This window comes from Clupea harengus, chromosome 12, assembly GCF_900700415.2.
Source record: "Clupea harengus chromosome 12, Ch_v2.0.2, whole genome shotgun sequence".
NCBI classification, from domain to species: domain Eukaryota; kingdom Metazoa; phylum Chordata; class Actinopteri; order Clupeiformes; family Clupeidae; genus Clupea; species Clupea harengus.
Genome location: NC_045163.1, coordinates 12,244,958 through 12,257,896, shown reverse-complemented (window position 1 = coordinate 12,257,896; position 12,939 = coordinate 12,244,958). Strand labels below are relative to the sequence as shown.

The 12,939-nt window shown below is 45.1% G+C and overlaps 2 protein-coding genes across 2 annotated transcripts in view; one reads left to right on the top strand and one right to left on the bottom strand.

Annotated features, from left to right (window-relative positions):
* Window positions 1-1,109, bottom strand: part of si:dkey-34e4.1 (carboxyl-terminal PDZ ligand of neuronal nitric oxide synthase protein) — a 46,481-nt gene extending 45,372 nt beyond the window's left edge. The window contains exon 1 of the mRNA XM_031577829.1: window positions 495-1,109. Within this exon, the coding sequence (XP_031433689.1) occupies window positions 495-599 (105 nt within the window). The 5' untranslated portion in view covers window positions 600-1,109. The remainder of the gene's footprint in view (window positions 1-494) is intronic.
* Window positions 1,110-2,228: 1,119 nt separating this feature from the next.
* Window positions 2,229-12,939, top strand: part of ttll11 (tubulin tyrosine ligase-like family, member 11) — a 29,558-nt gene continuing 18,847 nt past the window's right edge. Inside the window, exons 1-3 of the mRNA XM_031577740.2 lie at window positions 2,229-3,755; window positions 8,657-8,756; window positions 12,143-12,276. Coding sequence (XP_031433600.1) covers window positions 3,243-3,755; window positions 8,657-8,756; window positions 12,143-12,276 — 747 coding nt within the window. The 5' untranslated portion in view covers window positions 2,229-3,242. The remainder of the gene's footprint in view (window positions 3,756-8,656; window positions 8,757-12,142; window positions 12,277-12,939) is intronic.

The following is a 12,939-nucleotide window of genomic DNA, read 5'->3' as shown; positions in this document are numbered from 1 at the left end:
TCTTTCTTCTAATTACCCCCCAAAAAATAGTGTGACGTACAGTCGTTTGAGGCGCATCCCGACCTTTGATGTTTCGACTGAATACATGAATTCGCGGTTGGGTGGCAGTGCCAGTTCTCTCCAAGACATTTAGCTGCTCTAGGTATCGACCATCTTTCAATCACATATGCTCCAAACGTCTTGTCAAATTCAAATTATTCTGTCACGTTAGGTTCTAGTTGGCACCTGTCCGATTAACTTTTTACATGCCCAAGGCTACACAACATACATCCCACATCTGACACAAGCGCCGAGTTAAACGGCCCTAAAAGTGCTCAACCAAGGTAACTCATAATAGCAGAATAAAACAGTTTGGATAAAATAAGATTAAATCAGACTAGTGTTCACTGAACTAAGTCCACCTATGGGTTTCACAAGTCAGGATTTTACATTATGAAACTCTAAGCTTTCTAACCACGTCTGTAGTATCTCGTTATGACTGGGTCGCATATTACCTTGGCTTGGAAATTAATCCCGTGCTGAAAAGCCTCTTCGTTGTGGAGAGGGACCCGAGAATCACCCACATCGTCCACCAGATTGTACCTGTTCCGCCCGGGCATTTTACAAAAACACGTAGGCTACGTAGTAACCTGAGCCCGGCGCGGCTACTTAATAACCACGGGAGCTGATGTCAAATCGCAGGTGGAAAGTCTGCCTGGTCCAGTCTAACACGCCGAAAAAACGGCGCCGACTGCAAGTAGGAGCAAAGGAAGAATGCCCATGACAACCCCTGCCTGCGGTTGCATCGGAGAGGAGTCCTATCCACAAAGGACTCGTTTAGGCGCCTATTTGTTCTCCCTTGTCCCCAGTTTCAGCTCTCGTAATGACCTCGCTCCGCAGGTTACAAACACAACTTTCGAAAGCAACTCTGGGATTGTCTGTCAAATATGTTCCTAATCCAGTGGAGGAGAGCTCATCTCGAACCGGCACAGAGGCTAAGTCCAAGCGGGCTTCAGGGGTCGCGGTTCCTGCAGGTCTCTGTCGCACAGGGGCTGGGTTTGAATCTCACGGCGGGTGGCATTGCTCATTAGCGCCGCACGCTCTCCCCTCCGGAATGATTCCCGATTGGAGCAAAGTTCCATCACATGACCCCGTACACTGGGAGAGGAATATCAGCGGCCTGAAAGGATTGGAAGTCCTTTTTTTCTCTTGCAGAGACGTTATGACAGGTCGGTTGGGCGCCTTTGAACTGGGCAGACTCTGTAGACAGAGTTCTTCTTTGCCTTAATATTCTCACTTAACAAATTGAAAGTTTTAAGATCACATCTGATCCAGCTTAGTGTGTCTTTTTAGGTATTTTGTCTGGCTTATGGCACTTTGTATCAATGCCAAGACTTTCAGAAGGTCAAACATAGGCTAAGGAATGAAATGTTGCGAGTGGTTCGTTTGGAGTCATAGTCAATTTTAACAGACATGATTGTAATCATAATACAATGGATTGAAGCTATGAGAGTTCAAAGCTGAAACGAATGACATTTTTAAACTGTGTATAAGCCGCAAATTGCTTCATCAAAACACCTAGTGTAATAGCCTGACATAGAGAAAGACTAGGCTACATGGGACTCATTGGTCTGGTGGCAGTTCAATTTAGCGCAGAAGCTTAATTTAACATCAAAGAGCGGACGACTTGAAAGTTCTCATCCTTGGGACTCTTCCTGTGGCTGGGCCCTCAAGCCCCAGGAGAACGCATTTTAACCTTGCACAAGAGCACCATCTGCTGGCTAAAAAGACAATCTGACTCTGTAAAACCAGCTGAATCCCCTGACCCAAAGTGCAATTTACCCTGACCCGCTGTATAGTGTCTTGTTCAAGGTTAGCAGGCGAATAATGATGGCTATGATAAGGTTAGACAATCATAAACATCAAATTATTAGTATAAAAGTTTCAAACGTTTTTCTAGTCTAATAGACCCCGTTCTTTGTCAGGCTGACCTGACGTGTATTATCCAACAACCGCACCAGTATACATAAATACAAATAAATTGTGTATATTTCATAGTTTATGGTTTTTGCATAAAAACGTGTATGCACATTGACATGTCCTCTTTCAACGGTAGCTTTTACAGTTGGCTAGATGCAACTCTTCATTTTCCAAATCGCTTTCCCCCCCACGGTAATCGCATGTGGCAGACGCAGTACGCTAACTGTCTTGTACCTTAAAGGCTTCCGTCAATTGCGTTGTCAACGGGACCAAGCCAAGGACCAGGACCAAACATTAGGGCAGCATTTTAAGCGCTGCGGCTACAGAAATAGCAGTCTTCCGGGCGCCTGACCGGGCTGTGGCACTTGGCACATCTGTTCTCTGACAGCTCTCCCGATGCTGTCATCTGTTCCTCTGGCTCGCCCCCTTTCTAGGTAACGTTTGTCGTAAATGCTATGGCTGCGGTAGCTAGAAATCATTGCTCCAGTTTCCTAAAACATCGATAGCTTATCAAGTTAAGCTTGCCGCTTATGTTAGCGTTAAATCGTTTAGGGAAAATATTTGCTTTAGTTAGCCAGTTACAGTTAGCCAGCAAGCTAATCCAGTTTGACAGTTCACTAGCTTGTCAGATGGCATCTATAAATGGTTAGTTTGTGGTCTAACTTAAGGCTTTTTTTGCAAGTGTCAACATGGGATAATAATTCAACCTCACCACAAAAGTTCAGAGACAGGTCCAGTGTACCTGATGAATCCTTTGCGACATCTTGCTAGCTACCTTGGTATATCAGCAGCCTATCTGCATTTACAGTCTTAATATAATGGGCGTTAGCGGTTTCTTCCTATCCATCTGTAGGGTTAGGGGCAACTAGATGCTGCACGACAGCTTTGCTATCTTACACTGGACAGAATCGTTAAAGGCATTTTGAGGGTCGTCAGTTAACTTATTGCCTTGGAAAATGCAAACCTATATTACACTATTCGATGGAAGTCTTTTACAGTCTCTTGCGGTTTCATTAACCTTAGTTTGCCGTAGCTAAATCTCTCGGCAGTCTTGGTTAATAACCTAGCTGAATGGCTTGCTATGCAATTTTCCGTTTCTTGCACCTTCCGAGTCGTGTCAGCTGAAGGGTGTTTGTTTCCTTGTACGGATCCAAACAGTGGCTAGTTTTAGCAGATTTTGAGGTAAACTTCTTATCATATGTTGCTAGCCCGTGAATTATCAAAGCAAATACTTTTTTGCATAATCACAAAACCGGACTCTGTTTACAAACTTGCTATTTTTGATGCACATAATGAGTGATCATTATGTGAAGGTAAAAGTTCAGCTTGAACAACTGAAGTCTACGGGCGAGGTGGAGGAGGCAGAGACAGCTGGGGAGGAGCAGGTGCCCAACGAAACGCCGCCGGCATCCCTTTCCCCTCTTCCCGTTGCCCTTGAAGTCCGGAGGGATGCCTCAAAGAATCCCGGCACGGCCAGGAACAGGAGCAAAAGTCGGACTAAGCTCGGGAACTATGACAAGAGCCCTAACACTAAACAAGACGCGCCCGTTTCGAGCCACCTGGACAATGCGCCGTCGCTCCAGGTTAAAGGTACCGGAAAGGTTTTACAGGAGAAAGCGGAGGCGAACGGAAACGTGGTGACCAGCCAGCCACATAAAGATATCAAAAGTGCACACAGCAAAGAGGATGCCAACACACTTGTCAAAAAGAGGAGACCAGTCACCGTGGACACGTCCAAGGCCAAGACATCTCTTGAGGCGCTCAAACTCAGCATCCGGCAGCTCAAGTGGAAGGAGGTACGCTCAAATAGCGATGGTCAAACAGTCACATATACATATAGTTTTGATGCCGCTTCCGTGAATTTATTTCTGGTCAGCATGGCGTGTGAGGCACTTGTATGCCCACACATGATACTATGTAGCCTAGCCTAATAATGCTTTCTAAGATGAAGAAACGCTTGGCCTACAGATTCAATGACTGTTAAACAGAACTGGCAACATTGGGCTTATTTCTGAATTAGATTCAGGGAGGATGTGATGTAAGTATAGGGATGTAAATATGAGTCAAGCCTAGGATGAAATCACGGCATCCTCACTGGTTGGGGCCATCATTTGTTAATCAACATTAATTACGACACGTTGTTTTTTAAAAATTAAGCCTAATTCTTCCAGGGAATTTGAATTGACTACATGACGTGTCATGGAAATCCACCACCGCTTTTCACCGTGCGCTCCCGGGCACATTGAGTCAGCTAGCCGCTACTGTAACACGGGCTTGCTTAATACATTAACGAGTGTGTCAATAGAACCCAGGGAGCCACCTGTTCGCCTTGGAACTCTAATGCAATTCATATCCACTGCAGCACGTTATCACTCTAAATTATGCATGCGGACAGGCTACGTTAAACTATTGCCCCACTGATAGATGCTCTCCACTGCGAGCAGGCCCTGTCGCCAATTGTAACGTAAACCCCGTGCGCCGAAGCGCTTACGTTTCAATATTCGTCGTGAGCACACTGTAAACTGAGTTTGAAACCGATCCCTTGTCAATAAGCTATGCAGCCAGACACGCATCGCCAGGTGCCTGTTCCTCTTCCTCATTTCCAGTTGTGTCTGTGTCAAATTCATCATTCTAGACTTTGGTTGCATTTTAATCTGGACTGGATAACAAGTTAGATCAACAGTACTGTCTGTCTTCCTCTTCCATTTAATCCCAAATACTCCTCTTGCCAGGGGCTTCTCCCTCTTAAGACTGGTGCTCTTATTCAGCCTGTTTAAAAAAACTGTCCTGGAGAAGATGCATATATGGAATAATAAATAGCTTGAATGTAAACACACTTTGGCATCTGTCATTAGGAGCTTGGTGGTAGTTGATGACTATCGGACACTTAAAGAAGAGGAAAGTCAGAAACAAAGCCGTCCCAACTCTGGCCATATCCTCATATAAAGTCGGACAGAGAGATTTGGTCCACGCCGGTCTAGTGTTGGCTGCCTCCGGGGCTGTGGGTAAATGGAGTTTAGAACTCCTCAACTTTGTTATTTGTGTCCCTTCAGAAAGGCTTCAGAGACCAACCAATCTCTCCACATTTTTAAGCAATTAAAGTTTAGCCTTTTTCAGCTTTGACGAAATCCTGTTTACACACAAAGCGTTTTTGTAGCTTCCCTTATATAACTCAACGAGTGTCTAATGAGTGTTTCCCCTAAACATGTATTCAGGAAGCTTAATGATACTTCAGGAAATAAATACAGACAGTGTTAGTGCATTTCCCTGTCTGTACAGGTGATGTTGCTCTCCTCACTCCTGTCTGCACAGGTGATGTTGCTCTCCTCACACCTGTATGTGCATCTAACGCAACCTGTAGATGTGTAATACTAAGGCAGGTGATGGAAAGAGTCTGGTCTGGTGTGTATGTACTTGCGCGTGTGTGTGTGTGTGTGTGTGTGTGTGTGTGTGTATGTGTATGTGTGTACGTGTGTATGTACTGTTCTATATGCTGCAGTGCCTCTTTACTCCCCCCCCCCTCCCTCTGTGTCTCTGTGTAAGCGGGGTTGTTTTGTTCTGGTTTTGTGATTTGCAGTACCTCATTGTGTCAGTGTGTGTGTGTGTGTGTGTGTGTGTGTTCCCATCAGACCATTTCCGATGGCACAGCAGTTTTCCCTCCACACTGGAGCCGACTGGCTGTTGACTTTCAGCATATGGCCATGGCCTTAAGTGTGGGAAATGATTACCCTTAATCTGGGATAATCCAGCATACTCATGGTCTCTTTGCACGCGGTGGGGGGTAGATTGGGATTGCAGCTTCCTGTGTGCCTGTGTGAAACTGGAGGTGTGTGAGTGGAGTGTGTGTGAGTGTGTTTTAATGCAGCTCTGTAAGACCTATGTCATTTCAGTGTGCATTTCATCCCCCCCTCCTCCTCTCTCTCCATCTCTTTCCTTTCTCAATCTCTCACGTTCTCCCCTCTTCCTTCCTTCTGTCTGCTTCCTCCTTCATTCCCGTGTCAGTTGAGAGCTATGAGATGTTGAGAAGCTGGTTTAGTGCATGTATAATTTATCCATCCTAAAGAAGATTAGATAATGATGCACTGCAGCTCCCACTGAAACGCACCAGCTGCCATCTTACTGTCGTCTTTTTGCAGCCAGTTTGACACGTTTCTTATACAACATCTTACTAACAACAACGCACATTTTCATCTTTTCCCTGAAGAGGAACTTTTAACAGAATCCTGGACAGAGCTATCTAGATACTCCTGAAGAGTTCAGACTAGGTATTGCCTCCACTACCTCTAAAACACACACACACACACACACACACACACACACACACAATAAACACTCTCTCTCCCACACAAACACAAACACATTTCACATAGCCAGGACTGTCAGGATAAGACTATCCTGGCATGCTAATCTGTACCCTGTTTTAGAAAGGGACACACACACACACACTAGAGGAAGTGCCCCCTGTGGTGCAGGGTGCCTCCTGATATGCCATTGTTGCTCCTGCTCCGCAGGGAGTGGCCCTCCCGTTAGATATTTCCAGCATGCTCCATGCCAACGTGCTGCCCTGAGCTACGGTACGGTGCGGTGGCCTACTAAACCCAACCAAGCCATGCCCAGTCATGCCAATTAGGCACTGTCAGCAGCGATGGGCGAAAGCAGCAACATGTCTCTCTCTCTCTCTCTCTCTCTCTCTCTCTCTCTCTCTCTCTCTCTCTCTCTCTCTCTCTCTCTCTCTCTCTCTCCCTCACACACACACACACACACTCTCTTTCTCAACGTGACCATGGCAACGTTGCCACAAGGAGAGCGTGTTTTGTTGAGTCACTCATGCAACTGGAGCAGCTGTGTGTGTGTGTGTGTGTGTGTGTGTGCGTGCGTGTATGAGTGTGTGCAGTGATGTAGAGAGATTTGTGTTTTCAGGCATGTAAAATGTCCTCTATAATGAGCCGCACTGGAGCCAGAAGGTACTTTAACTTCACTCGGCAGAACTGTATCAACAAAAGACCATAGTTGTGTGTTTGTGGGTGTTTGTGTGTGTGTATGTCAGAGAGAGAGAGAGAGAGAGAGAGAGAGAGAGAGAGAGAGAGAGAGAGAGCAATTCACCTAAAGGAGAAAGAGACAGAAGCAGAGGCAGAGGACACAACAATTCAATAGAACTGTATGAAGCCCTTTGACTCTCCTAAGCTTAGAGAACTGAGTTGTTACGTGGTAACGGCCGTGGTATGAGGGGTGGTGTGAAGATCTCTTTATCTCCAAATCCGATCCACTTCACTGGTCTGGAGTTGGTAGTGGAGGGTTTGCTGTGAAGATGATCATAGCAACAGTTATAATACAGTTATTCATTTGGCACACACACACACATTCTCATCTCTCTCACTTTGTCTTATGTACACATGCACACATTCCATCTCTCTTTCTCTCTCTGCTCTCTCTCTCTCTCTCTCGCTCTCTCTCTTCTCTCCCCCGCATCTAGAACTTGTTTGTGGGGCATGTTTTGGCTGGCACACACATGCGGAGATCGGAAGTCCCCACGGGAGGCCCTAATCAGCTCATCCATCTGTATTACTTCTCTTTCTCTCTCTCTCCCTCTCGCTCCCTTTCTTGTTTTCTTTCTTTCTTTCATGTGTCTGGTGGCTGTCCCTTGATTGTGGCAGGCTGTGACACATCCTCCTGTTGCTGTTAGCTCCCTCTGTTCTGCTAATATACAAATTGTATGTGGTTTGATGGAGTCATGTCATTTGGAATTAGTTTGGAAATGTTATTCTGTTTCTACTTGTTGTGTGCAAAGGGAGCATATCCTTTCTTCCCTTGGTAGCCATGTTTGCTTGTGGCGACCTTTTTCAGTGACCAGTGTGTAGTTCCCTCTAACACTACACTTTGACTGTGTTGACATCTGCTTATTATTATAAGATTATTTGGACCAGCAGTGATTTATTCCTTACATTGTATTACTTCCTTATTTTCTTAATGCCAACTTCTGTTGCACTGCATTCTACTCACCCAGCACTTTTGCACTGGACTGATCCACCCACAACCCACCTGTTAGCTATAGTGAAACAAGAAAACATGATCTAGCTTCAACCCTAGCCCTATCGTCTCCCTTTGTATTGGCAACACGATTGGAAGTGACACCATCCCTAATGAAAGAGCATAAATAATGAGTACTTTTGTGCTAATGAATGTTAATTAACCAAGATGTAAGAATCCATTATTAAGGGTTTCAAATATTAGGAGACTTCAAACAATTTGCCATGAAATAAGTAAATGTTGAATGAGAAAGTTACTTTCTGGGCCCGATGTAGGGCCTAACACACACAGACAGACATACACACACACACACACACACTGCTTGAGCTGTGTCCGGGATTTCCTGTCCTCTTAACGATCTAACATCATGACCTTTGGCCCTCTGGATGAAATCACAGTAACACTGTAATGTAGCAAAACAAATTGTCACAAATTGTCACTTCTCACCCAGAACCCCTAACGATGTGATCAATGGTCTGTAGCATTATCTAGGCTTTGCTGACAGTGCCTAGAGAAAAGATGTATGGGCTTATTGAGAAAGTCTGAGGTAGTCTGAGTGACATCACATTAAGATGACTAACTGACCTTGTCATAGTTCTGTACACTTAGGCAAATGATGTTGGGGTTAGGCAAAGTGTTTTAACAGGCCTACACATTTCTCTCTGTCCAGTTTCCCACAGGTCGACGTGCTGCTTGTGACATCTACTGGCATGGCGTCTCCTTCCATGACAACGAGAACATCGTCTCTGGACAGGTCAACAAGTTCCCAGGTGCGACCCTACTTCCCTGTCTCCTGGCGGAATGATGCTCCAGCACTGCTTCCAGGACTCTGTGTTGATTGAACTCTGAACTCTGCTGTGTTGTTATACTGCTCATACTGTTTTGTTGATGTTGATCACACTGGACCTCATGCAACCCAACTGACACAGCCGTATTAAGTGCCAACACTACAGAGATAAAAAGATCGAAGGTTAAGTTCCATGGCCTGGTTCTATGCTAGTCCATCACTGGTCCTATAGTGGTGTAAAACTGGTCTAGCATTATGCCTGTGCAGTTTCGTAGCTGGTCTTACACTGGTCTTGCCTTACAGGCCTGGACCTACATTTGCGTTGTGCTTCTGGTCCCATACTGGCCTTATTTATCCCATACCGGCCTTGGCTATCCCATACTGGCCTTGTCTATCCCATACTGGCCTTGGTTATCCCACACTGGTCTTGGCTATCCCATACTGGCCTTGGCTATCCCATACTGGCCTTATTTATCCCATACTGGCCTTATTTATCCCATACTGGCCTTGGCTATCTGATACTGGCCTTGGTCTTATATGGCTCCAAGGCTGATCTAATTCTGGTCCTCCAATGATTTTGTGCTAATGTTATACTGGTCTAATATTAGTCCTGTACTGGTCCTCCAATGGTCTAGTGCTAGTCCTCCACTGGCCTTATGCTTATTCTATACTGGTTCTCTACTTATCCTCCACTTATGATTATTCTCTACTGGTACTGTACTGAGGTCAGCAGGGTCAGCCCACTCTTGTCATGACGGAGAAACTCCAGCAGATTAGAAGGGCACACAAAACCAACCTCAGGCAAGAGGGCTCCACAAGGCCACCCTCTCTGAACTCTCTCACATGCTAAGAGTGACAGAGAGTGAGTGCAAAAGAGATAGAGAGAGATAGGGGTGAAGGGGGTTTGTATAAGCGGTTAAATTTAGCTCTCGCCCAGTTGCTGAAATAATTGGGAGTTAGGATTATGGCAAGGGCTAAGGTTATTCCAACTAACCCGACCTGTGGCCTTAATGAAGCTTTGCGTGCAACTCATGCCACCCTATGCATAAAGAGCTGGGTTTGGTCTTAGGGCCATTAGCACATCAGCAAACTTTGATAGCACAGCATGTGGCTAACTGGCTAACACCAGTTAAACACCAGCTTCTACAGCAGTGTAATAAGCTGATAAGACCATTTGTGTCATTTGTGTCAGTGTCATATATTACAGCAACTGTTCTAAGAGCTGTGGGCCATATTACAGCAACTGTTCTAAGAACTGTGTGTCATATATTACAGTAACTGTTTAAGAGCAGTGTGCCATATATTACACTAACTGTTTAAGAGCAGTGTGCCATATATTACAGTAACTGTTCTAAGAGCTGTGTGTCATATATTACACTAACTGTTCTAAGAGCTGTGTGTCATATATTACACTAACTGTTCTAAGAGCTGTGTGCCATATATTACACTAACTGTTCTAAGAGCTGTGTGTCATATATTACACTAACTGTTTAAGAGCTGTGTGCCATATATTACATTATAAAACAATTGGGTTCTATTGAATTATTTAGCTGTTTCTGATTGGACGAGAGACGTTCCATGAGTTGGAATATCCCAGGACATCCCAACTCGGACTTTTCACAGCTAATAATAAATCACTCCGCGATGAAACATTCTATAGCACGTTGATACAATTAAGCGATAACCGTTAATTCAAAGTTCTTATAATTCCAAAAGACGTTGACAATGGAACTATTTTTTTGTTGCGGAGAAACAATGGCGAAATAAAAATCAATAACTTCGTGTTTAAATGTTAATTGGTTGACTATAAAATTGTTTTATAAAAGCAATATAGTACTCGTGCGAGTGGGGTAGGTAAGGGATATTCCCACGGGTGTTGTTGCCTGCGCCACTCGGCCTCCGGCCTCGTGGCTACGGCCGAACACCACCCGTGGGAATATCCCTTACCTACCCCACTCGCACTCGTACTATATTGCTTAAGTAACTGTTCTAAGAGCTGTGTGGCATATAGTACACTAACTGTTTAAGAGCTGTGTGTCATATATTACAGCTGTGTTTGTAGCCCTCTTGAGCCAGGCAGTGTCTCAACCTGTGCCTCTAATTGCACCACTCTATTTCACCTTGTAGGCCTTAAGGCCTACAGCTACTATTGTGTACTTGCATTGGCAATTAGATCACTGTTGGCATTTATCATCCATATGGTTTGCATTTATTCCACCACTTTTAAGTGCATTTAGGTAAACCTATCCCCCAAACGAGCAAACACTTAAACACAAGGTCCTCTCTACCCCCATCCCTCAGTATTAGCCTTGCACTGTCTTCTGTTAGTCATGTCTTTTATGTGACACAATGAGCTATCAAACTGTCTGCGGATAAATTATGTATTGGCTCAAATAGAGGCGTTGTTGGTGTGTGTGTCAACAGTGCACTCACTGGGAGGAGATCCATTACTTAGCGGGGGAACATGTATAGAGTGGAACCATTTTACTAAGGCGTTGTTAGCATCATTAGCGCAGTTAGCGCCACTAAATCCTTTTGTGTCAGAGTGAGTCAGCTGAAACTGCACTTTGAGGCCTCACTTACTAAAGCCTCTTTCTGGATTGGCCTGATTATTGCCTCCATTGATCCCATGATGGTTGAACCTCAAAAGCTGTGAGCTACACGCTCTCCTAGTGTGAAAAAGATCCTTACAGATCCCTCACTTAGATGGTAACCAAAAGGTTCTTTATAGGTTACATAGACAGTTCAAGGCACGTCTGTAGTGAACCAATGGCTTTCTGCTTCAGGAGTGAAAGGGTCATTCAGAGGTGCATATTGCTAATAAAGCTGGTAGCCACTGAAGTCTCAGGTATCATACCAGGGTTCCTAAGTGAATCTACAAGTGTCTTCTTTCTTTGAAGACAATGAGGAGAACCCCTCTTGAATACTGAATACTGAGTATTGTTTCTGTAGAGGTGCTCCTGGGATAATTTTAAGTTGCTTGAGTTGCTGTGAACTTGAGTGTTAGCATCTAAACTTATGGCAAGAGGAAGGAATCACCGTGGTTAAAGCATGTGTGTGCAACACTAGTTGTAACGGATTGATCAGACATTCTGTGTGTTAGTCATGGATCACATCGTTCAGTCAGACTGTTTAATAATATGATCTGAACAGTCAGGTGATCTAGAATCATTACATATCAATCTCCAGAATACTACCGCAGATGAATCTAGAATAACAATACGGCAGATGAATCTAGAAACAGAACCAAACAGTCAGACAAAAGTAGGAAGGAAATTAGATGAAAGCGATAACAATTGTGACACGTGAGATATGAGAGTATAGCTGACCACCCCTGCTCTCTCCTCCTCTTCTTCTCCGCTTGTTCAGGGATGGTGGAGATGTTGCGGAAGATTAACCTGAGCCGTGCCGTGCGCACCATGCAGGAGCTCTTCCCGGAGGAGTACAACTTCTACCCGCGCTCATGGATCCTTCCGGAAGAGTACCAGATCTTTGCCACACAGGTAGAAACAAACAACAAGCCTGTGGATGTTTGTGTCAGTTCATCATTTGATTTCTGGAGAATAACATCAGTGCTGTCTGTGGAATAATATGGTGTCTTCTAAACGTGACGCGTGACATGTGAGCGTAAGAACACCAACACCGTAATGTGGCGTTATAACGCCTAACACTACTGTTATATACTGTACTGGACAGCTCTGTGAATGCTGCCGTGACACAGACAGGTTGTCTGCATGTTTAGAAGATGCCTTCAGTAATAATATCTTTGAGAGAAAGCCATCTAATCAGGTGTTCTAGTTGGTGGCAGAGAGGCAGTAACACCAGTCATCCTGGGCCACCACAGGAGCAGACGAGGACACGCTTAGCCCAGGGCCTCAGGGCCGGCCCAAAGCCCTTATTTACCATTCGGCCCGAATGCCAGCTCACTCCCAGTCATCCCCTGCCTGTTATGCTGTCCATAATCCCCTGTGCCAGCCGGCCTACAGAAGCCTGGTCCACACCACAGGCCTGGCGTCCTGTCCGTAATCCCCTGTGCCAGCCAGCCTACAGAAGCCTGGAACACACTGCAGGGCTGGGGAGAGCGTGGAAATGCCACTTCTCTCCTTATTCTCTCTTTCTTCTTCTCCCCTGTCCCTCTCCTTCTCTCTTATTCTTTCTGTTCTTGT